We start from the raw sequence: 22184 nt of genomic DNA, 5'->3' as shown, positions 1-22184 counted from the left end.
AGCAACTAAACCACTACCATACAGATATGCAAGTTCTACACTGTATTATGTACAAGCCACTATTGATCAGGGTGGGATGCATAGAAAGAGTGAACTTCTTTCTCCCCTGCCTTCATTAAAACTCAGGAGGATCAGTTCTGCATAACAGCTGTCATGTAGGTAAGGTTTGTATTGGCACCTAGTCCTTCCCTACAGGGACTTTGCCTGTCCCCTACCAGCCACCTAATGACACATGACATGGGCTGGAGACAATCAGAGTCTTCCTCAAGATTGATTTAAAGATGCAAGTAGAGAAAATTCTTATTCTACTGGGGCTGTTAAACTAGAAAACCAGGAAGTTGAGGGTGCTGGAGACCATCTCCGTGGCTGTTGGCAGTCAAGGTTAGACAGCAGGTTAAGAGCCACAAGCATCAGTCAGTTCAGTTCAATGCAGTCACTCAGTCGTGTCTGACTCTTTGTGACCCTATGAATCGCAGCATGCCAGGCCTCCCTGTCTATCACCAACTCCCGGAGTTCACTCAAACTCATGTCCATCGAGTTGGTGATGCCATCCAGCCATCTCATTCCCTGTCGTCCCCTTCTCCTCCTGCCCCCAATCCCTCCCAGCATCACAGTCTTTTCCAATGAGTTAACTCGTCGCATGAGGTGGCCAAAGTATTGGAGTTTCAGCTTCAGCATCAGTCCTTACAATGCACACCCAGGACTGATCTCCTTTAGAATGAACTGGTTGGATCTCCTTGCAGTCCAAGGGACTCTCAAGAGTCTTCTCCAACACCACAGTTCAAAAGCATCAATTCTTTGGCACTCAGCTTTCTTCATTACTTTGCCAACAAAGGTCCGTCTAGTCAAAGCTATGGTTTTTCCTGTGGTCATGTATGGATGTGAGAGTTGGACTGTGAAGAAAGCTGAGTGCCACAAGCATAGGTGGTTCTTAAACTAAGGTCCATTTTTTCACTCATGCCTTGGATGGCATTTGCTCCTGCGGTCTCAGAACTGTGCAAACCCTCTCTTTCCCTGCACAGCTCTCCTTACTAAAAAGTCTGGTGAGTCCATCTTCCTCCTCAGTTCTCACTCTCCTCCCTGCTCCAGCCAAATGTCTTGAAAGAGTATCTACACTCACTCTCTTCACTCTTATTTTTCACCTCAACCTACTCTAAATAGGCTTCCACATTTACCCTTCTACCGAATCAGCTCAAAGTTTACTCAGAAACTGTCCAACTCCACAGGCTTTCTTTAGTCTTGTTTATTTAATCCCTTAGCATCCTCTGACCTAGCTGACCTTTCCTTCCTGCCTGAGAACTTTTGAGTTGGACAATAACTGGAAAACACATCCTCTTGGGTTTTCTCTCACTTCTGCCTGCCGCTTCTCACCCCCATTGTCTGCCTCTCCTTTACCTGTAGATGTTGAGGTTTCTGGAAGTCTGCAGCCTAAGCCCCTTCATTTTCTCAAACTGCATTCTCTTCCTATTTTTTCCTGTAATGGAGGTCACATCCACTATTTTAGCTTCGATTGTGATCTCTATACTAATGGCTTCTCCACTTATGCCTTTACTCCTGACTCTACCTCTGACCTTCACAACCACATAGCTGCTTGCCCACTTTGGATTTCCACTTAAATGTATCAAAGGGATATCAAACCTGACGTGTTTCGAACTGAACTCTTCACCCTCCTCCACAAATGTGCTGCTCCTCCCCTAGTGTTTCCTAATCACTCATGGCTCCGTCATCCACACAATTGCTCAAGTCCATTTCCAGCATGCTTCTGTTAATACTTTGCTCTTCCTTGTTCCCTTCTTTCCATCCATCACTGAGACCTGTCCACTCTCCATCTCAGTTCCACCTCCTTAGCGTCATCACCATCACATCACCCGAGTCTCTGTCACCATCTTCTCCCTTCTAGACTTCAGCCACAGCCTCCTCACTGGTGTCCCCACACCCGTGCTGGCTCCTTCCAGTCCATTTTTTGCACAACTCCAGAGAGAGATTTTAAAACCTCAATCTCATCCTGCCCTGGCTCTGCTTAACAGCCTTCCAGAGGCTTCCAGCTGTTCGCAGTTAAGGTCCAAAGACCTACCAATCTGGTTAGTCTCGGCCCCCAACCCACCTTTACAGGCTCTTTTCAGCCACTTGCCCCACCAGCCACATGGAATCCTCCTGGTTCCCCAAACAGGACACACTGTTTCCTCAGGAACTCTGAATAAATAGATCCTTCTGCTGTGAATTTTTTAGGTAACCCTTCTCTGATTAGCCTCCCTTCACCCCTCCAGTTACATTATCCCAAGATACGTTGGTCTGTTCCTCCACTTCACCCTCTATTTATTGTTTTTCCTCTCTTGTGGGACTGTTAAGCCCCAGGAGGGAGGCACCATGGCTGTCCTGCTCACTGCTCTGCCACCACTGCCCACCTACGCCTGGCAGTGACTGATAGGACAAAAATGGAGTACGTGGTGGCCTCACCACCTAACCCCAGGGCAGCTATGTAGCCACTCAGCATTTGGGACTGTCTTTTCTTAGTGCTGAGATCCAATAGCAGCAAATCCTTCAGTGGTTCTTAAAGCTAGAGTCCTACTCTTTGGAAGAGAGGATGACAAAGTTGACCCAAACGATCCCCTTGACCTTTTCCACTGGGCCCATACAGGAGCTCCCTGGATGTTGGAGAGCTTGCTTTATGGCTCTGTCTAAAGCTAAGGTGTCATTTGGGCGATGCGCTGCATCCCTGCCCCGTTCTTCTAAGGAAATGCTGTTTTTAAGACCGGCCTTTCCCCACCACCCATCGTTCTTTTGTTTTCATTCCACAGTGTGCCTAAGTGAAATGCTGAGAACCTAGGTTGAGAGCCCCAAATAGGGTAGTGGGAAGAAGGGAATAGAAAGGCTGACCTGCTCCCAGGAGACTCATAGTCGCCAAAGAGAATGTAATTGGGGATCTTAACAATGGCCTAGGCTTTATGGGAGACAAATTGGTTGAGATGGCCCTCAGGGAGTGAGGAGCTCCCAGGGGACCAAACCTGCAGGAGCCCTGAGTGGAGAAGCTACTGGAGGCGGGCCCCCTCTGACTCACAAGCAGAGCCACAGCCTAGAGTGTTCCTAGAAGAGGTGATTTCTTCGGTGCACGTGTACTGGGGACTGTGTCTGTGTGTGCGTGTGTGTTTGTGTGAGTGAACATCTTCTGCCCTTGTCCTGTAGGGCTGGGCGGACCAGGAACCGCCCCGCAGAGGAAGAGATTTAGTAGTCTCGGCCACGTCTGTCTTCAGAACCGACCTTTCCTGCTCTTTGTGCAACAAGACACACCTCTCCGAGGAAGGAGGCGGACATCATTACTACTGCCCTATTAAAAAAAATCACACACACTCACACACACAACAACCGTGTAATTACTCTCCGCAGGAAAAGCGCACAACAGGATGGGCCCGAGCTGAACTCGGGATGAGCCATCCCTGTAAAGATTAGGAAAAGGAACCTCCCCGCCATGCACCCGCCTCCGGCCAGGGCCTCTCCCAGATGGTCAGGCTGGGTCGCCAGACCACCTCCTAGGGTGAGAGGGTGGGCGCGGGAGTCTCCCAGCCGCGCGGGTTCCCTGTTCCTTCTCCTACCCGCCTGCCAGCTCTCGCTGGGTCTGTCTCCCACGCCTCAGGTGTTTGCTGGGGGCTGGGCCACAAGCCCTTCCCTTTTGGGCCTGCACCTGGAGTAACCTCCAGTCCCGAGCGCCCCGCCAGACCCTGCTGCAGCGAGTGCGCACGGAGCGGTGCTAGTCGACCCGCGCGGGGCCCCCCGGGCTGCGGGCGCCCCGCCACTGCCCGAACGCGGGGCCGGCTCCGGCTGCGCGCCACGCCCCCGGGCTTCGCACGGCGCGCGAGCCCCTCGCAGGCTGGCTGTGAACTTGGGGCCGAGCGGCTCGAGGCTCCTGCCCGGGATGCGGCTGCAGCTGCTTCCTGGTTTGAAGCTCGCCGAGTGGGGGAGAGCGTGAGCCCGCGGAGGCGGGGGCAGGAGCCCGAGCCGGAGCGGGCGGAGGCGGGGGCAGGAGCCGCGGGAGGCTCGAGCTAACCGGACGGGTCGCTCCGGCTCTCCCGGGAGAGGCGCTTCCTGGCGCTGAAGAAGGGGCGAGTCCCGTGCGAGCTCCCGGGAGGCGCCGCGCGCTCCAGAGCGACGGTCGGGCGACCCCGGCCAGCTGAGAGCTCGGCGCCCGGCTCCCCTCCTTTCCACCTCGCGAGGGAGGGAGGGAGGGAGGGAGGGGAGGGAAGGGCCGGCGGAGGAGGCAGAATGGCCGGGCGAGGGGAGCTGGGGTGCTGCTTTCCCCGGGAGCTGCCTCCACTCCTGCGGCCGCCGCGAGGGCTGGCCTGAGCGAGGGCTCCCCGCTCGCCGGCTGCGAGACCGCGCGGTCCCCGGGGCGGGACAGCGGCGTCGGCATGTCGTCCGGCACCATGAAGTTCAATGGCTACTTGAGGGTCCGCATTGGCGAGGCCGTGGGGCTGCAGCCCACCCGCTGGTCCCTGCGCCACTCGCTCTTCAAGAAGGGCTATCAGCTGCTGGACCCCTACCTGACGGTGAGCGTGGACCAGGTCCGCGTGGGCCAGACCAGCACCAAACAGAAGACCAACAAGCCCACGTACAACGAGGAGTTCTGCGCCAACGTCACCGACGGTGGCCACCTGGAGCTGGCCGTCTTCCACGAGACGCCCCTGGGCTACGACCACTTTGTGGCCAACTGCACGCTGCAATTCCAGGAGCTGCTGCGCACGGCCGGCGCCTCGGACACCTTCGAGGGCTGGGTGAGTACCTGGAACCCTCCCCTTGGTGTTCACTCCGCACCTTTCCCTTCCTTCCTTTTACAGAACTTGCCTGGGACCCGCTTTCCCATCTTCCCAGGCTCCGCGGCTCAGGGAATTCCCTCCACTTTTGGTCCACTCCAGGTGGCCCGTGGCACTGGTGATGCGACCGCGGTGGGTATGCGAGGGCACAGCCGTGCCTCTAGGAAGCCATCCTGGATACGGTTCCTCTCGGGGATGGCAGCTTGGGCTAACGGGAAGTCGGGTGAAGGGGCGATCACTCTCTCCGCCCAGACTTTGAATAAGGAGCCCCAACTCTCTGCACCCGGGTAATACAGGAAAGGCAAGGAAGGTGTGTTAGGAAAGTGGCTTGATTTGGGTAAAGCTCTTTAAGCGTTTCTTAAGCGAAAGCCATGCATTCTCGCAGGTATTATTCATAATGTTTATGGATACGTGTTGGTTCAGCCGCTCAGACGTGCACACGTGTTTCAGCATGCACATCCATTACATCCCAGAGGTAAATAACCTACACTGGCGGGGATCGGAGTGCCTGGTTTGCAGTTGGCAAAGTTTTGTTAAGCAGTGTTTCAAGGAGATGAGGTTTACATGTGTTTGCAGGTAACTTCAGTTCAATTGCAGCCCAAGAGGTCTAATTCTTGCAGTTGGTGTTTCTGCTGTTACTGGTCTTGAGAGTTTCCAGGGCTCCTCAGCAGTTTGTGAACCACCCCCGGTTTCTCATCTCACCTGCTTGTATTTCTGTGTATTGACAAGTAGTTGCCGGCAACTTCCTACTTGCCTGTGCTTTTCACATAGTTCCATGAGGCAAAATGTCTGCTGCAAATAAATTAAAATGTCTAGAGCACTCTACACAGTGCTAAAATGCTTTTGCTTCTTAATCTTCATACTGCCTTTGTAATGCAGGTGTTATCCTTCCCACATGTATTTGATGAAATGATAATTAGAATGAAGTGCTCTGGTTTGGCCAAATAAGTCCTTTGAAGACTCTCAGGAGTTTAATGATTTAAATTCTGGAGGATGTCAGTTTTGAGGCCAGAATGTGAATCAGTTTTGAAAAACCCTGTTTGAAATTAACAAGTGGGGGAATTGGATAATAAGAAAGACTCATTTAGATATTTATTTTACACTTTGAGGAATTGATACTTTTATCATATTTTGTAAAATTACAGCTAGCTTGTGGAGTAGTCTCTTAAATAGGAGAAAAAACATAACAGCTGTTTAACTGTAACATCAAATTATATTGAGTTAGTTTCCCTTCAGCTGAGTTTACTTGGTGGAATTTAGAAGTGGACTGGAGAGGAATGGCCAGAATAGAGACTGACATTTCATTTTGTGAATTTCTGAATGTGAAGTGGAGGTCAGTCTAGGAATCTGAATGGAATTATTAAATTAGTATCCGGTTAGGAGTTAGGTTGGGCAAAGTTCTAAAGAACTAGGTTCTGAAATATAATGGTGCAGACTGCCCGATGGCCATTAGAAGCATGTTTTCCAAGAGAGATCCTAGACTGGTTTTCCTTACCCGTAATCCGCACATTTGAATCACCTGAGGGACTTTTAAAAATCCCTGCTTTTAAAGACTCTAGATGAGACTCTATGGCTGTGGACACCAGCATCAGTATTTTTCGGCTCTCCAGGTAATCCCAGTGTGCAGTCAAGTTTGAGAACCTGTAGCTTAAATGAAGACCACAAGGTAAGGGCTGGAAGAAGCATAAGTATAGGAAGATTCAGGTTACTTGAAAATGTGGGGTGCCTATTTAGATCTGCTTATTTTTCCACTGGCTGTAGATTTAAGTGTAAAATTTACATATCTTAATTGTCTGAATTAATTATATTTAGGTGTTTAATGTATCCCGGTAGTGGTGTTATGAAAAATATGAGTGTTTGGTACGATATATCAGCATTTAAATGACCTTGAAATTGGTGATTTGTCAGACACTCATTCAGTGAGAAGGCAGAGTCTTTAAAATTCTTGGTATTTTGAAACTGTGATGATAAGGTAGATAAAATAGGCAGTGAGTTTCCTTTTTTAAATAAATTTTGTTAAAATATTTGGAAATATATGGAATGCTTGTTTTTAAATGATCCTCTATAGATCTAAAGTGGTTTTGAAATTTAGAATTACAGAAGTACTTATTTGTCCTTAGCATATTATATTGAAATGCAGTTTATTCAGAAAGCTATAAATGGAATAATTTACTCCACGATAAATTTATTTTTTGCAAATGAAATTACCGATTGCTAAACAGTGTAAATAAACTAGCAGTTTAATTCTTCCTAGATCAGAAGAAACAAAAACAGAAGATACCTTTATTATTAGAATAAAACAAAGTTGTTATGCTTTTTTGCTTAACATAGTTTCTAAATATTAAGAAAATAGTCTTTGACATTGATTTTGTACCAGTTTCATTGATATCACCTTCTAAACTTGATGAGAGAAAGAGATCTGTTTTATGCAGTTATATTCCTAGTACCAAGGAGGTCACGGCAACCCATTCCACTATTCTTGCCTGGAGAATCCCATTGGACAGAGGAGCCTCACGGGCTACAGTCCCTAGGGTCGCACACGACTAAAGTGACTTAGCACACATGCACACATTCCTAGTACCAGGCACAGTGCTTGCCGTGGATTAGGCAATCAACCATTTCTTTCCTAACTACATTTATTCATTTAATTTGCATTACATCCAAGGAGGCAGTGAGATATAATATGACAGCTAAAGAAGTTCTTAAATGGAAATTCAGTGTTAAACTCTTCAATTAGAAAAGATTTCAAAGACCTGAGTTTCTGCCTGAAATTAGGAAAGTAAGAACCAGTCAAATCCTAGGTAAGCAGAAAGAAGGAAATATAAAGATGGCAGAAATCAGTGAAGTAGAAAGCAGAAACAGTAGAGAAAAATCAGTGAAAAATGTTGGTTCTCTGGAAAAACACGCACACACAATAAAACTGATAAATCTCAAGCCAGAATGATCAAGAAAAAAGATGACACTAATTACCAATGTTAGAAATGAGAAAACATCACTATAGATCCTACGGACATTAAAAAAAAAAGAGAATATTATGAATAACTTTATGCCAGTAAATTCCACAATTTAGATGAGATGAACAAATTCCTTGAAAGATACAAATGACCAAAACTCATTCAACTAGCTTTATGTCCATTAAGGCAATTGAATTTGTAGTTAAAAAACCTTCCACAGTACAAACTTGAGGTCCCAGGTGGCTTAACTGGTGAGTTCTATCATATATTTAAGGAAGAAACATTAGCAATTACACAGACTGTTCCAGAAAACAGAAGAAAAGGAAGCACATCCTGGCACATTTCATGAGGCCAACATTACCTTTATACTAAAACTTGATGGATGCTTTGCAAATAAATAGAACTAAAGACCAATGCCCCTTCTGAGTGTAGATATTAAAAAATCTTAAATTTTAGGAAATCACACCCAGTAATATAGCAAATCGGAGAAGGCAATGGCAACCCACTCCAGCACTCTTGCCTAGAAAATCCCATGGATGGAGGAGCCTGGTGGGCTGCAGTCCATGGGGTCGCTAAGGGTCAGACATGACTGAGCGACTTCACTTGCACTTTTCACTTTCACACATTGGAGAAGGAAATGGCAACCCACTCCAGTGTTCTTGCCTAGAGAATCCCAGGGACGGGGGAGCCTGGTGGGCTTCCGTCTATGGGGTCACACAGAGTCGGACACGATTGAAGTGACTTAACAGCAACAACAGCAATATAGCAAATGATCAAATGGGGCTATAACCAGGACTGCAAGGTTCATGGTTGACTAAACATTTAAAATCAATCAGTGCAACTCTTCAAATTAACAGAATAGTTTAATAACAGAAGAAAAGATTCATACGATCAGGTCAATAGATAAAGAATTTGGCAAAATTCAATATCCATTCATGATAAAAACTCTCAACAAATTAGTAATAAAAGAGTGCTTTTCAACCAGATGAAGGACAGCTGTGAAAAAGCTACAAGTAACATGTTGATGGTGAAAAACTGAATGATATTCCCCTAAGATCAAGAATGGCAAGGATAGCTACCCTTACCACTTCTGTTCAACAGTGTAGTGGAGGTCGCAGTCAGTGCAACAGGCGATTAATAAAGTACATGCAAAGGGTACCTACAAAAGGGTTACTAGAACCAACAGGCTAGGTTTAGCTAGGTTGCAGGATCCAAACCAATCTACAAGTTACTTGTTTCTTCACATTCTCAGGGGACAACTGAAAAGTGAAATAGAAAAATACCATTTAAAAGAGCATCAAAATATGAAATTGGATAAATCTGTAAAACATGCAAGACTTGGTCACTGAAAATGAGAAACCACTCCTAAAATAAGTTAAAGATCTAAATAAATGGAGAGATTAATAATGGAGAGTGTTCATAAATGGGAAGATTCAGTATTCTTGAGACCTCAGATTTTTCCCAAATTGTTCAATAGATTTAATGTATTTCTAGTCAAAATATCATCAGGCTTTGTTGTAAAAATTAACAAACTGATTCTAAAGTTTATATGAATATGTGAAGGACCCAGGCTTATTTAAGAATAATTTTGAAAAAGGATGAGTTGGAGGACTTAAAGTATCTGATTTCAAGACTTACTACAACACTACTGTAATCAAGGTAATGTGGTATTAGAGTCAGAGAGATCGGTGGAATAGAAGAGAGTCTAGAAATAGATTCATACATATGTGATCAGTTGACTTTCTTTTGACAAAGATGTCAAGGCAGTTCCATTGTGGAAATGATAATTTTCTCAACAAGTGCTGCTTGAACAATTGAATAGCTCTATGCAGAAACTTGTGCACTGACTTTAATCTTACATTACACACAAAAATTAACTGAAAATGGATCATAGACCTAAAAGTAGGATTTTAGCTGTGAAATTTTTTAAGAAAACATAGACGAAAATCTTAGTGACCTTGGTCACTGCAAGTATTTTTCAGATAGGACCCAAAAAACAAGTACTATAAAGAAATCAAATCAGGCTATTTAACTATTGCTTTTCAGAAGATTCTTAAGAAGACAGAATACACTGGGAGAAATTATTTGTAACATGTAAATCAGACAGGGGACTTTTAACAGGAATATATAAAATGACAGTGAGAAAAATAGTTTAAAAATGATATGCAGTGGGAAATGTATTCAAATTAAAAATGGGACAAAGATTTGAATAGGCACCCTTCATGGAAAATAGCACAGTAAAAGATTAGTTAAGGAAAAGTAAATTAAGACCAAAACCCATGGGAAAGTCTAAAAGAGACTGATCATACCGTTTGAGTGAGCAAGTAGAATAACTGGAATTGTCATATACTACTGTGAGGGATATAAAACGATTGTCACGTTGGAAAACACTTTTGACACTTTCTTAGTGTTAGAAATGTACTTACTGTGGGACCTAGCTACTCTTAAATGAAACCATTTACACATAAATATTTTTAGCTGCTTTATTTGTTATATAGCCCCCAAACTGGAAAAAGTCAGTCAACAGGTGAATATTTAAGCAAATTAAGTATCTACACAATGGAATACTACCCAATAATAAAAAGTAATGAACTATTGAAATATGCAGCAAAATGAATGACTCTCAAAATATGTACTTTATGTACTGAAAGAAGCCAAAGAGAGTACATAGTGGATATTTTCATCTATGTAAAATTATAGAAAAATGTAATTTGCAATGATAGGAAGCAGAGCAGAGGTTGCCTGGGACCAGGGGAATGAAAGTGATGGAGGGATGGATTATAAAGAAGGCATAGGAAACTTTTGAGGGAAATGAACATATTCATTATTTTGATTGTGGTGGTGGTTTCCCAGTTATATACTTAATGTCTAAGAGCTTCAGATAGTTCGCTGTTAAGTATGTGCATGTGGACAAGTGTACCAATAAAGCTGTAGGGGAAAAACGACGAGAATTTATTATCCTTATTTTTCCAAAGAAGATGTTAAGTAAGTAAAATGCCTGAATTAGATTTGAGCCAAGGCTGACTCTTGAAAACTACATTGTCTCTTTAGCGGAAAAAAAAAAAAAGATCAGAGTAGGGACATTTAAAAAAAAACAACAAAGTCATTCAGTATAGTTTCTGACTTTAGGACAGTCTCATTTTCTAAATTATCACTGTCAGCTTTTTCTCTTTTCCTTCTCGAACTGGTTTATTTTGTATAATTTCTTGGACTTGTGATACCCGAAAATTTGTCCAGATTAAAACCTTATTTCCTTCTTTCACTTGTTTGCTTGTTTTTCGCTAACTTTCCACATGGGAACCGGCACCTAATATACTTATTGCAGAACATGGGGACATGGGAGGAGACAAGAGGAGTTGGAGGCTGCGTCATGGAAAGACCTTGGCATCCCCTCAGGAAGGAAGGACCTGCTTGGCAGGATCCCAAGCTGTTTTCCTGGTTCAACCCTCCTGAAGACATTCTGTTTCCTCCAGCACTGGGAGGGCTGCTTTCTCTCAACTTCTCACTCAGGGTACCTGTCTGGTAGTCTTGTCGGGGAAGCAGCCAGGTTACCACTGGGCAATCACTGATTATCTTTGCCCTTGATTCGTGGATCTAGGTGCATGGATTTAGAGCATCGGATTGAATCTTCCAGATTCATTATCTGTTGGTTCATTCTTTTTTGTATTTTGTAGTTTTTCATTCTCACAGTTGTTTTTCTTTGGAGTCAATTGGGGTGGAGTGTTTAGGAGGAAAACATTTTAGTATGTATCCGGAGGTTTATCCCAGTATATGTGAATTGTATTATTTATATTTTGTCTTCAGTTTCATGATAAGAATTTCACTGCAGTGGGGCTGGCTGTTTCTCATCATGGTTAAGTTGTGGTTCAAATGTTTCAGGCATTTTCTGGACCACATTATCTATTACTCTTCAATGCACTCAACACTCTCAGATCATTGTTAATCTGTTTTATTATACCCTTCTCTTTTGGGTTATAAGCACCTTGAGATCAGGGACCCCCATCTCTCTTATTCACTGTTCTAAGTCCAGCATCTTGAGCAGTGTCAGGTGTATAGTAGGTACTAAATATTTGTCAAAATGTGCTTTTGGAGCAAGTAGAATGTAAGCACTTTGGAAAGGTTTTTATTTAAACATTCATCTTTTAAAAAAGAAATAAATGGAATTGAGGATTGAACCAGTTATTCCAATGATCAGTGTTCCATTTAAAAAATTAATTAATTGCATATCAATTTGTGCTTTAAAGACTGATCAGATTTTTGTCCTTTGTATATGGTAATAAATTGAAAATTGCATTTGGAACATTACTGGCTTTTGTTCATTTTAAAGACTGATCATCAAGCCTGTTAATGTGATGTAAGTTTGTTCACTGGTAATTTGTGAGCCCGACATGTTAAATTTGGTTGTACTTCAACAGTGGAGCTAATGAGTTTGGTGGGCAGAGTGAATCATTGTATCTTATGTAATTCTTAGTACAGTTTTGGTATCTAGCAAGAGTTTATAATGATGACTGTTTGTGATAGTAAAAGTGCAGTAATTTTTTACAAGATGGGTAGCATTTATGTAGAATCAGAGAGATGCCTTGGATTCTTTGTAGTCTTTCTTCTATTTTGCAAAACAGTTGGCTAGGTCTGGTACTCCATTTATGCTGGCTGCTGGCCCCGTTTTGTTAAAATATGATAAAAATGAGGTCTGAAACTCAGTGCCTGATCACTTTCTTTCCACTTTCATCACTGCTGTATTCAAAATTATCTTTCTCAATTGCCAAGCTGATAATCATTACTTTACTTAAAACCTTTCAGTGGTTCCCCACTGCCCTTAGATAAAGCACAACTCTTGAAAATGGTATAGAATGTTCTCCATGAGCTGGGCTCTGATTTCCTCTTCAGCTTTATGGCTCACCTCTCCCCAACCCACACTTTCATGCTCCAGCTGCAATGATCAACTTTCAGTTCCTCAAGAGCCATCATGCTAATTCCTGCTTGTACTCCATGTCTCACTGGAAACATCACTTGACCCAGGAACTTTCCCTGACATGCCAAGTCTGGGATTGGCTCTCCTCCTCCTTAGTGTTCCCTCAGCATCCTAAGATCTCTATTGTCCCCTTCCCCTCTCTCCTGAAAGGACAGATGTATGAATTGATTGGTCTCTCATGGAAGTGTATGGTATTGATCAGAGGAGTTCAAAGTTTAAAAGTGTGGGCTGTTGACTGGGGTTCATCCCCTCTTCCCCTGGGGTGGCTACTGACAGACTATTACATGTTTCTCTATGAAATGCCAGGCCCTGAATGAGCCTTCCTCCACCACTGAGCATGTCCTATGTACCTGGCATGGTGCTCTGCCCTGGAGAGGCCAGTGGGCAAGACAGACATGGCCCTTTTCTTCGTAGACCTCATAATTCCATGGGGGAGAGAGACTGGGGAAAACACAACTTGGAAATGACAGGACAGAAGTAAGGACTATGATGCTGGTGAATGCCAACTTTGGGGAGACCAGAAACATTTTCCTGAAGAAAAACAGCTAATTTTTAAGGCTTCAGTATAGATAGCATGGCCACAGGTCTACTTCAGTTAAAGGATTTGGAAAAACCATCCCTCAAAAGAAGAAAAGGAACTTCTGACTTGATCATATTTTCCCAGAGATACATCACAGATCCTTTTGAAAGGTAAATGTTCCTGATCTCTAGAAAGCTTTCCATCTTCTGAAAGTTTGGAGGGAACTAAATTTCAATGTCTGTGAACAGATGACCTGAAAGAACATTTAACTCCCCAAGAAAGAAAACAGTGACACCTTTTTTTGAACCATCAAACATCCCAAGTTTTGTGCAAATCAGAAAAGAATCATAGATGTTGAAGCAGGAAGGTCCTCTTGTCCGAAACAGCTCTTAGGCCCATGGATGCCCTGCAGATATATTCACTGGGCAGAGATGTTTTTAACATTGACTCTGAAGACATTTCGTTCTGTGGGGTTTGCTGCAGACCTCACCACTCCCTAATTCTCAGTCCCCTGTTAGCTGCTTGCTCCTGGGAGGTTTTTGAATCTACGATAGCTCAAGTATTTGTTTTCAGAATGTGGGAACCGAAGCTCTAGCTAAAGCATTACTGTGATATGTGACAGACACATACTTATACACTAACATCTACATAGATATGAAGATATACTTATTCAAATCTATTTAGATATGTAGTTATTTATTAAATATATTAAATTAGATATTTGCTTATTTAGATATTTATTTACCTCTTAATATGTTTCCTAAAATTTTAGTGGAAGCTGGCTTATTAGTAAATATATGGGAAGTTTACTTTAACCGCAAATTAGTTTGGTATTAACTACCCAATTAAAAAAGAAACTCTTTGTATTTCATTGTACAACTTACAGCAATATCTAAGTACTGTGCTATGAGAGTCAGGAGAGCTGGGGTCAAGGTTTGGCTTTGCCATCTGTCAGCTGTAACCTCAGGCAAGCCTCTGTGTAATAGGCTCTCAGCTCCCTGGTTTCTAGCAGGAGGGGATTGCACTAGAGTCCCTCTAGGGACCCTTCCATCTCTAAAGCTGCTGCCTCCATATGTTAGGCAATTACATCATTTCTTTGCTTTTGGAGTAATTGGTTTGGTTTTAAGCAGTCAAAATGACTTATGTCTTATCAAAGTTAGTAACTCCTAAGAATTAAATTGGTCCAAATCTAAATTGCTCAGGCTTGGAGAGGATTTAGCTCATGTCTAAATGACTTTTAGCATTGGTAGTGATGTTGGTGTTATTTCCTTGGCTTAGAATCAACCTTAAGGAATTAAAATGAGTGGGTTCTGATTTTAAGCCATGCAATTGTATCTCTTGATTTACGCTAATGGGCTCCTCGTTCTATGGGACTGGTAAGTTATGTCCCTGTTTTCTTGCATCAGAGAGAGACTGAGAATCCCACCCGTTGAGCTTTTGCTAGAAGCCATTCTCACTAGCATGGTAATTAATGCTTTGTTGTCATGAGGTGTCTGTAGCCACCAGTCTATATATCCACCCTACGTGATGACAAGTCCTATAAATCACTTGTACGATAGACATTTTAATTAGATGGCAGAATGGGCCCAAGGGTATTGGCTATTGTAGTGTTTAAGTGCTAGACTGGAGAATTTTATGAGATGGGACATTTTTGTTGAGAATCATGGCCCTATATAGAGAGATTTATCAAGATTATTATGTTAGAGTGTTTCTGTAGCACGTGTACATTAGAGCAGTGATTGTCAAAGCATCTAGGATATTTTAATAAAACAACTATACCAACAGGGCTTTAATTATGTTCTGCCTTCTGTAAAGTTCCTTTGATTTTTACATAAGTTTCACCCTGACACAACTTTGACCTTACAGGGGGAGAAATGCTTAAAAGGTAACCAAAAGTGTTTAATTTGCTCTATGGTTAAAAAAAGAAATTTGCCAGAGGATAGAACCAGGGCCAACATGAGCCCCTCATAATTACCTTAATGAAATGAGTCATGTGGGGCCAGTGTGAGCATGTTCTTGATGTAGTGCTTGCTCTCTAAGTGCTTAAACTGGAACCACAAAGCTGAAGTTTTGTTTGCAAGTCATGTATATCTCTTGCACTTATTTGGCGCTATTTCTGCATCTGTCTCCTAACACTTACATTTGATGTGCCTCTGTCCTCACCCGGGGCTTTAATGTTCTTGTCTGTGATGGCAGCGGCTGGGCAACCTGTGCTCTGTGGCCCCTTCCAGTATCAGAGTTATGTGGCTCTGATCGTTGTTCCATTAGACAATGCAATTTCTGCTCCCTTCTGAAATGTCTTCAGGAGATTGTTCTGCTGATACTGATATGTTCTAGGCTCTGAAATTATTCTTAGAAGAGCTCAGAAAAGCCATATTAGCAGCATTTCCTAAACAAAATGCATTTATTAATTTGTGAGCTGTGCATCTCTTATGCTTTATTATATATTACTCTTGATTTATCACAGTATGGAAGAGTTCAGAATGGGTTTTTAGTAGATGCAGTGCTTCTGAAACCGTGTTTGAACCCTGGACCGTTTTAGTGATGATAAAAGCTATGGACCCTGTTTCTAGAAGAATGCATATATGTGCATATTGACAACATGCTGGGAACAGTGTCATCAGTTTCATGGTCCCCAGAAGTCTGACTGTGGATACCCGGCTTCAGGTGTTAAAGGAATCAAAAATGAGGTTGTTATTAATTTCCAATTCCTCGGGTATGTACTTAAAATGTGTTTTCACTTCTGTTTCCTGGTGAAATATACTAGATGATGACCCATTTTAGGACCTATTGGATTGTGTTATTTAGGTATTTTCAGAAGTCTCTACTGTTGAAGGGTTTCTTTGAGGCTTGCAATAGATGGAAAGTTAAAAAAAAAAAACCAAACTGGGACATTTTGAATGACCTTGGCTTGATATCTTTTGTTAAGATAACTCCCTATAAAAAGAGATAGGATTTATCAGTATACTTAAAATATTTACCGTCTTCTTGAGCTGGGCCTTATGGTGAACCACTGTGCTAGTCCAAGACAAAATGATGGAATCAGTGGTGCTTGCCTGCTCCTCTTGTCCTGTGATTACAGGTCTCCTGTGGCCTGGGTCTGTCTTGAAAGTGAAAGTCACTCAGTTGTGTCTGACTCTTTGCAACCCTGTGGACTGTGGCCTGCCAGGCTCCCCTGTCCATGGAATTCTCCAGGCCAGGATACTGGAGTGGGTAGCCGTTCCCTTCTCCAGGGGATCTTCCTGACTCAGGTATCAAACCCAGGTCTCCTGCATTGCAGGCAGATTCTTTACCATCGGAGCCACCAGCCCAACAAGATTTTCTGTTCCTGAGTTACAGATCACCTTGCTGACGCCTTGGAAAATAGCCTGATGATCCTAGAAATTGAGCTGAATGGAGATTGCCCAGAGTGCAACCCCCTACCTAGTCAGAGGTGAAGCTTGAATCTAGCTCTCTGGACTTGATTCTTTCCTGACACCATCCTAATGTGTGGAGGAGGCAGCAGGAAAGCCGTTCAATCATTCATCGATCTATATGCTGGGTACCCCACTCTGTTATAAGTGTCATAGTTGGGGCAGAGAACACAACATTCAGAATCTCAGCTCTCACAGGGCTTCTACCCTCTTATGGAGAGACAGACAATAAGCAGGCAAACAGGTAATTACAAGAATAGCCCATGGTGGTTAGGTGCTAAGTAGAGAAGGAAAACAGGGTGGTGTGATGGAGTGTGACAAAGTGACTGCTTTACCTAGAGTGGCAGAGGACTCATAGGGTGACATTTTGGCTGAGACCCAAGTAGCAAGAAGCATCCAGCCATGTGAAGATTATAGGCAGCATCCGGGCAAAGGGGACAGTTCAGGAAAAGGCCCAAAGGTGGCAACAGGTTTGACATGTGGAGGAACAGAGAAGCTATGAGAAAGAGGATAGACTTGGTGTTAGCAGGTGCAGTGTATTATTCCAGCTGTGCCAGTGAGCCTGTCCCTTCAGCTCTATTCTCTTTCCTGGAAAATGGTGTTCAAGTTTGCTACCACAGAAGACTGGTGTAAAGATTAGGTTTAATACATAAAACATGCTCAGCACAAAATAGGCCCTCAAGAAATGGTAGCTTTGGCTGCTTTTAATCTCCCAAGGAAATTAATATTTTGACAAGGACCTTCTGAAAATAATAATATTGGCCAAGGAAAGACATTCGAATGGTTTCACTTTAGACAATGAAGGTGGAGATGTAGGCGCTTCCTGAGGAATGGGGGAGGCTGTAGTTTTGTGCGTGTGCATGCATGCTCACTCGTGTCTGAGTCTTTGCAGCCCCATGGGCTGTAGCCTGCAAGGCTTCTCTGTCCGTGCAATTTTCCAGGCAAGAATACTTAAGTGTGTTGTGGTTTCCTACTCCAGAGGATCTTCTTGACCCAGGGATTGATCCTCCATCCCCTGCATTGACAGGCGGAGTCTTTATCGCTGACCCACCTGTTAGTCTTGTGGGCATCCCTCACATGACAGACACCAAGGCATCTGCCTGCTTGTAACCTGTTTCAGTGCCATAGGTTCCAAAAAAAAAAAAAAAGAATAGAGGAAAGGAAACAAAGAACTCAAAGTTTATTCCAGGTTCTTGAATTTTTAAATGATATATTTATTTTCTATGGAGTCATAAGTATTAATGGAATGTTTTTAATACTTAGATAATTGTACTACAGTGATATAATTGATAGGGTTCCAGGTGTTTTACTTTTTTAGGAAACTATAAATGTGTGGAGAATTAATAACCATAGTGCCAGTAATCATAAAGAAAATAAAACCTCAGAAATTATAAGTGGGTACAGTTGATTCTTGCTGACTCCTGCAAGCTCATTTACCTGATTGAGTATAATTTGGGGAATTAACTCTGGATGATTTTTGTCTATTTTTGAATAATTTTGGGTCATGCCTATTTTGGCATCTGCCTGATCTCCGGAATATTTCTGACCATTCCTTCAATATCTATTTGGTCTCTGTTGAATGTATAAAGACATATTAGCATTTGTACTCTTGCCTGGAAAATCCCATGGATGGAGGAGCATGGTGGGCTGCAGTCTGTGGGGTCACGAAGAGTCAGACACGACTGAGCAACTTCACTTTCACTTTCCTGCATTGGAGAAGGAAATGGCAACCCACTCCAGTGTTCTTGCCTGGAGAATCCCAGGGACGGGGGAGCCTGGTGGGCTGCCGTCTATGGGGTCGCACAGAGTTAGACACGACTGAAACGACTTAGCAGCAGCAAGCCATATAAATCAGAACGCAGAATCTACAATGACAGAGTCATAGCACACAAATACAGGCTTTGAGGAATATTTATTGGACAATGACCATAATTAGCAGTGCATCACAGTGTGATGGTTGAGTGTCAGCCAGATTGGATTCAACTGTTCATTTTGCCTCTTATTAACGAGGTCGCTTAACTTCTGCTAGCCCCAGCTTTGTCCTTGTAACTTACTACCTATCTCATCGGGTTGTGTGACGATATAGTGAAGATTTATATAAACTAGTATAGTGCGTGACATATACCTTTGTAGAAAAGCCAAAGTCACAATTACCACCACTTTACCCCAGTACTTAAATATGAAGTCATGATCCCAGCCTTTTCAGAAATTAGCTTTCAAAGCAGTAAGATGTTTATTTATACAGAATTTTGGAGTTTTTAATTTTAAAGAATTTAGAGGTTAGAATTTTAGAAAGAGTTTTTGAGTCTAACCTTCTTGGCACGTTTGCTTTTTATTTAGGATTCTGGTATGTAAATCAGTAAATAGGAGGGTTATTGGTGAAAGAGGAGATGGTTTCCTTTATCCTGGGTTTGGGGTAAATTCTGCACATATGTCCATTCTGAAAGATCTCGAAAGGAGTCTGGGGAATTGAAGCTAGGATTACTATAGTTGCAGTGTTGGCCAAAGTTAGTTTATGGAAAACCTTGAGTTTGAGTCTGTTAGCCCATCTGATGCTGAACAGGGATAAGGTTCTGAGTTGGGGAAATAACCAGAAAGAAGTAAATTTGCAATGTTTTTGTTGCAAAAGTCCAATGGAGCCGCCTTTCAGAAGCTGAAGTGAGCATGTTTATTGCTGAGAAAAGATGGTAAATAGCCTCTTTGAATAGGCATTAAAAGATGTTTCCTTGACTTAAGTTTGAACATATCATGCATTGGATGTGAATTATTCTTTCATGCTTTCAAGGAGGAAACGATTTTATAAAAGTGCATCATTTGACCTTGTGGATTTCTGGGTGAATGCCAACAATAGTGATTTGGTTTACAGAAAATATGACCATTTCCCCCATATCGATTATCTATAGCTTTATCAGTTAACTCAACACTTGTTTGGGGTCCGAGATATTTCATGGGTGATTTTAAGTTAGATGTGTTCTGATACGAAAATGTTTTCTTTTTCAGAACAAAAGTTTCATCTGCTCCATAGTAAGGCCCTAGTGTTCATAGTGATGTTCAGTGCAGCCTTGGTTTTGGCTGTTCAGAAGTCTTGGTTGGCTCTTAAGCTTCCCGGAGAAGACACTGTTTCTGAGTCTCCCTGCTGGGCCCCCTCGCCTTCTTGTCATGCACATCCTGTACCTGGGTTGTGGTTGTATTGATTTGCTGGGGCGCTGCTGTTGCAGATGTCTGGGGGCGAGTGAGAACGTGTTCGTGGGTGTCGGCCTGATGTTGGTTGCTGACCTCCTTTCGGCCCAGTTGTACCGCTATCTGTGTGAGCGTCCAGATAATCTGTGTGAGCACCGGTGACCCTCAGCGCCCCCCCCGGTCCCTGGCAAAGTCCCCTGCATGTGGGAGAGACTCAGGAAACTTTTGTAGACTGAAGAAGCCCCTCCTCGTTCTCATGTCTTGAGTTGGCCTCAGAATTCAAACACTGTCATCCACTTTTGCTAAGAGATCATCTCTTGAAAAATATTCCTATTTCAGATGCAGACATTAATACTTTGTATGAGTTTAAGAGCAGCCTCAGGAGTAGTTTAGGGAGAGTGAATATGCCAGTGTGATTTTTATTCCCTTGATTATTTAAATACATGTAAAAGGTGTGTGGAAAGACTAAACTGAACCCTAGGTTCCGCAAATAAAATGTTAACTTGTGTTTAAGTGATAAGAGGTGGTTTTCAATGTAGGAAAAACTGACTCAAACCATCTTCTGGTATACCAGATGTCAGGACTCTATTAACGGCAGCCTGACTTTGGTAAGAAAAGGATACCAGTGAGGGGCATACACTGGATAATGGTTTAACTGTGACCTTGAAGGAATAGTTGCCATTTAAGCTTATTTTTAAAAAACATATCCTGTTTCTGGAAAGATAAATAAGTGGCCTGTGAAGTTGCCTAATTAGGAGTCCAGTGTGCATTTCCTTCTCTGAATGGAATTTCTGGTGCTCATTGTCAATTCCTTCTGCTATGATTTGGTCCTGTTGGGCTTGTGAATGTAGAATTTTGTTTTAAAACGGGAAAAAAAATGATTCTGAAAAAGTGTTCCTGTCAAGATATTAAAGGAGACTTTCCATTAATATCATTTCTATTAGTATTTTGAAGTCAAATTACCTGCTGACAGTTTTGCTTCAGTGAAGCTTACATTAAAAGGAAAAAACTGACTGAGAGAATTAAAAGGAAAAGAATGAAGTATCCCGAAGCACCATCCCCAACTCCCTCTCCCCTTACTCTTCACAAGACCCTTGCTTCCTTACTTGTCTTTTGCTTGAGTCATTAGTGGGAAGCGCTCAGATTAGAGTCCTGGTTATACTCAGAGAGAATTTAAGTGTATTTCCTAACACCCAGAGTCTTCTCTGTAGTCAAGGGCCCTAATGTTCCAAGAAAACTGAAGTGCACAGGTGTGAACTTCCTGCTCCCACCTGTGGCATATCCTGCAGGCAGTTTTGAGATGAGGCCCAGACCTATACCTGCTCTGTTTGGGTCCCCTGTGTCTGTCTGGGTCAGGTATTTCACTTCCTGTACCTTCTCCTCTCCCTTCCTCCCAACACCTTCCCTTTAGAAATGACCCAGATCTCTAAGCACTCAAGTTCCCCAAACCCCACAGAATAAGTGACCCAGGCCTGTCTTGGCCTTGATTGTTTCCCTTTTGTGGTGAGGCTCAGTGTCTCCCCTTCTCATCTCAGCCATCTTCCCAAAGAGCTGACTGCATCTGTCCTCTCCAGCCCATTCGTTCTTACCAGTGCAGGCTGCCTTCTGCCTACATCACTGTGTGAATACCACTCCTGCAAAGCCCAGGAATGACCATGTAATCATGTCACTTACTTCTGCTGCTTCCTTCTCTTTGCCTTCCTGCTTCAGTGTTTCTCCAGCACCTTCTGGGGATTTTTTGTTTCCTATTGTATCTCTTTCCTCATCCTTTAATCTCCTTTAACGTTGTTTCCTGGGGTTTTGTCCTTACATTGTTGTCTTACTCCAGATAGTCTCATCTGCTCTCATGGTCTTAATTGTATTGCACGTAGGCCAAGAATTTCTAAAACTCTATCTCCCGTCTTTGTCCCTGAACTTGATTAATGCTTCTTGGACTGGGTCAGGCTTAGGGTAAAGGGCTTTATACTCTGCCTTCTTCAATCTTTTGCAACAGTCTTGAGGGGTGAGCAGTTCCATGCTTCCTGCGTTTCCTACCTGAGGAAACTGGCTTAGAAGGTTCAAGAACAGGCCTAAGGCCTCATGTCTAGTATGCTTGCTGGACAGAGTTACTTGGACATCCTTCTGGTGTCTTGAAGTCAACACTGCCCACAACTAAATACCCCGTCTTTATCCCTGCCTGCTCCTCTACGCGTTTTCCCCGTCAGAGTTCATCTCACCATCGTTTGGGCACCTGGGCTTCATTGTTTAGTTTTCTCTCTCTCTCCACTTCTTTCCCATTTTCATCAACTGCCAAGTCCTTCTGAATTAGCTTGCTGTATATTCTTCAGTCAGCTTCTCTTT

At 43.1% G+C, this 22184-nt stretch overlaps 1 protein-coding gene across 1 annotated transcript in view; it reads left to right on the top strand.

Moving 5' to 3' along the window:
- The first annotated feature begins 4251 nt into the window (after positions 1 to 4251).
- PRKCH (protein kinase C eta) overlaps positions 4252 to 22184 on the top strand; it is a 233848-nt gene continuing 215915 nt past the window's right edge. The window contains exon 1 of the mRNA XM_055436882.2: positions 4252 to 4766. Coding sequence (XP_055292857.1) covers positions 4404 to 4766 — 363 coding nt within the window. The 5' untranslated portion in view covers positions 4252 to 4403. The remainder of the gene's footprint in view (positions 4767 to 22184) is intronic.

The sequence above is a fragment of the Moschus berezovskii genome, chromosome 9 (genome assembly GCF_049115385.1).
Source record: "Moschus berezovskii isolate FMDL1 chromosome 9, NW_MosBer_1.0, whole genome shotgun sequence".
NCBI lineage: Eukaryota > Metazoa > Chordata > Mammalia > Artiodactyla > Moschidae > Moschus > Moschus berezovskii.
This window is presented reverse-complemented; position numbering and strand designations above follow the sequence as displayed.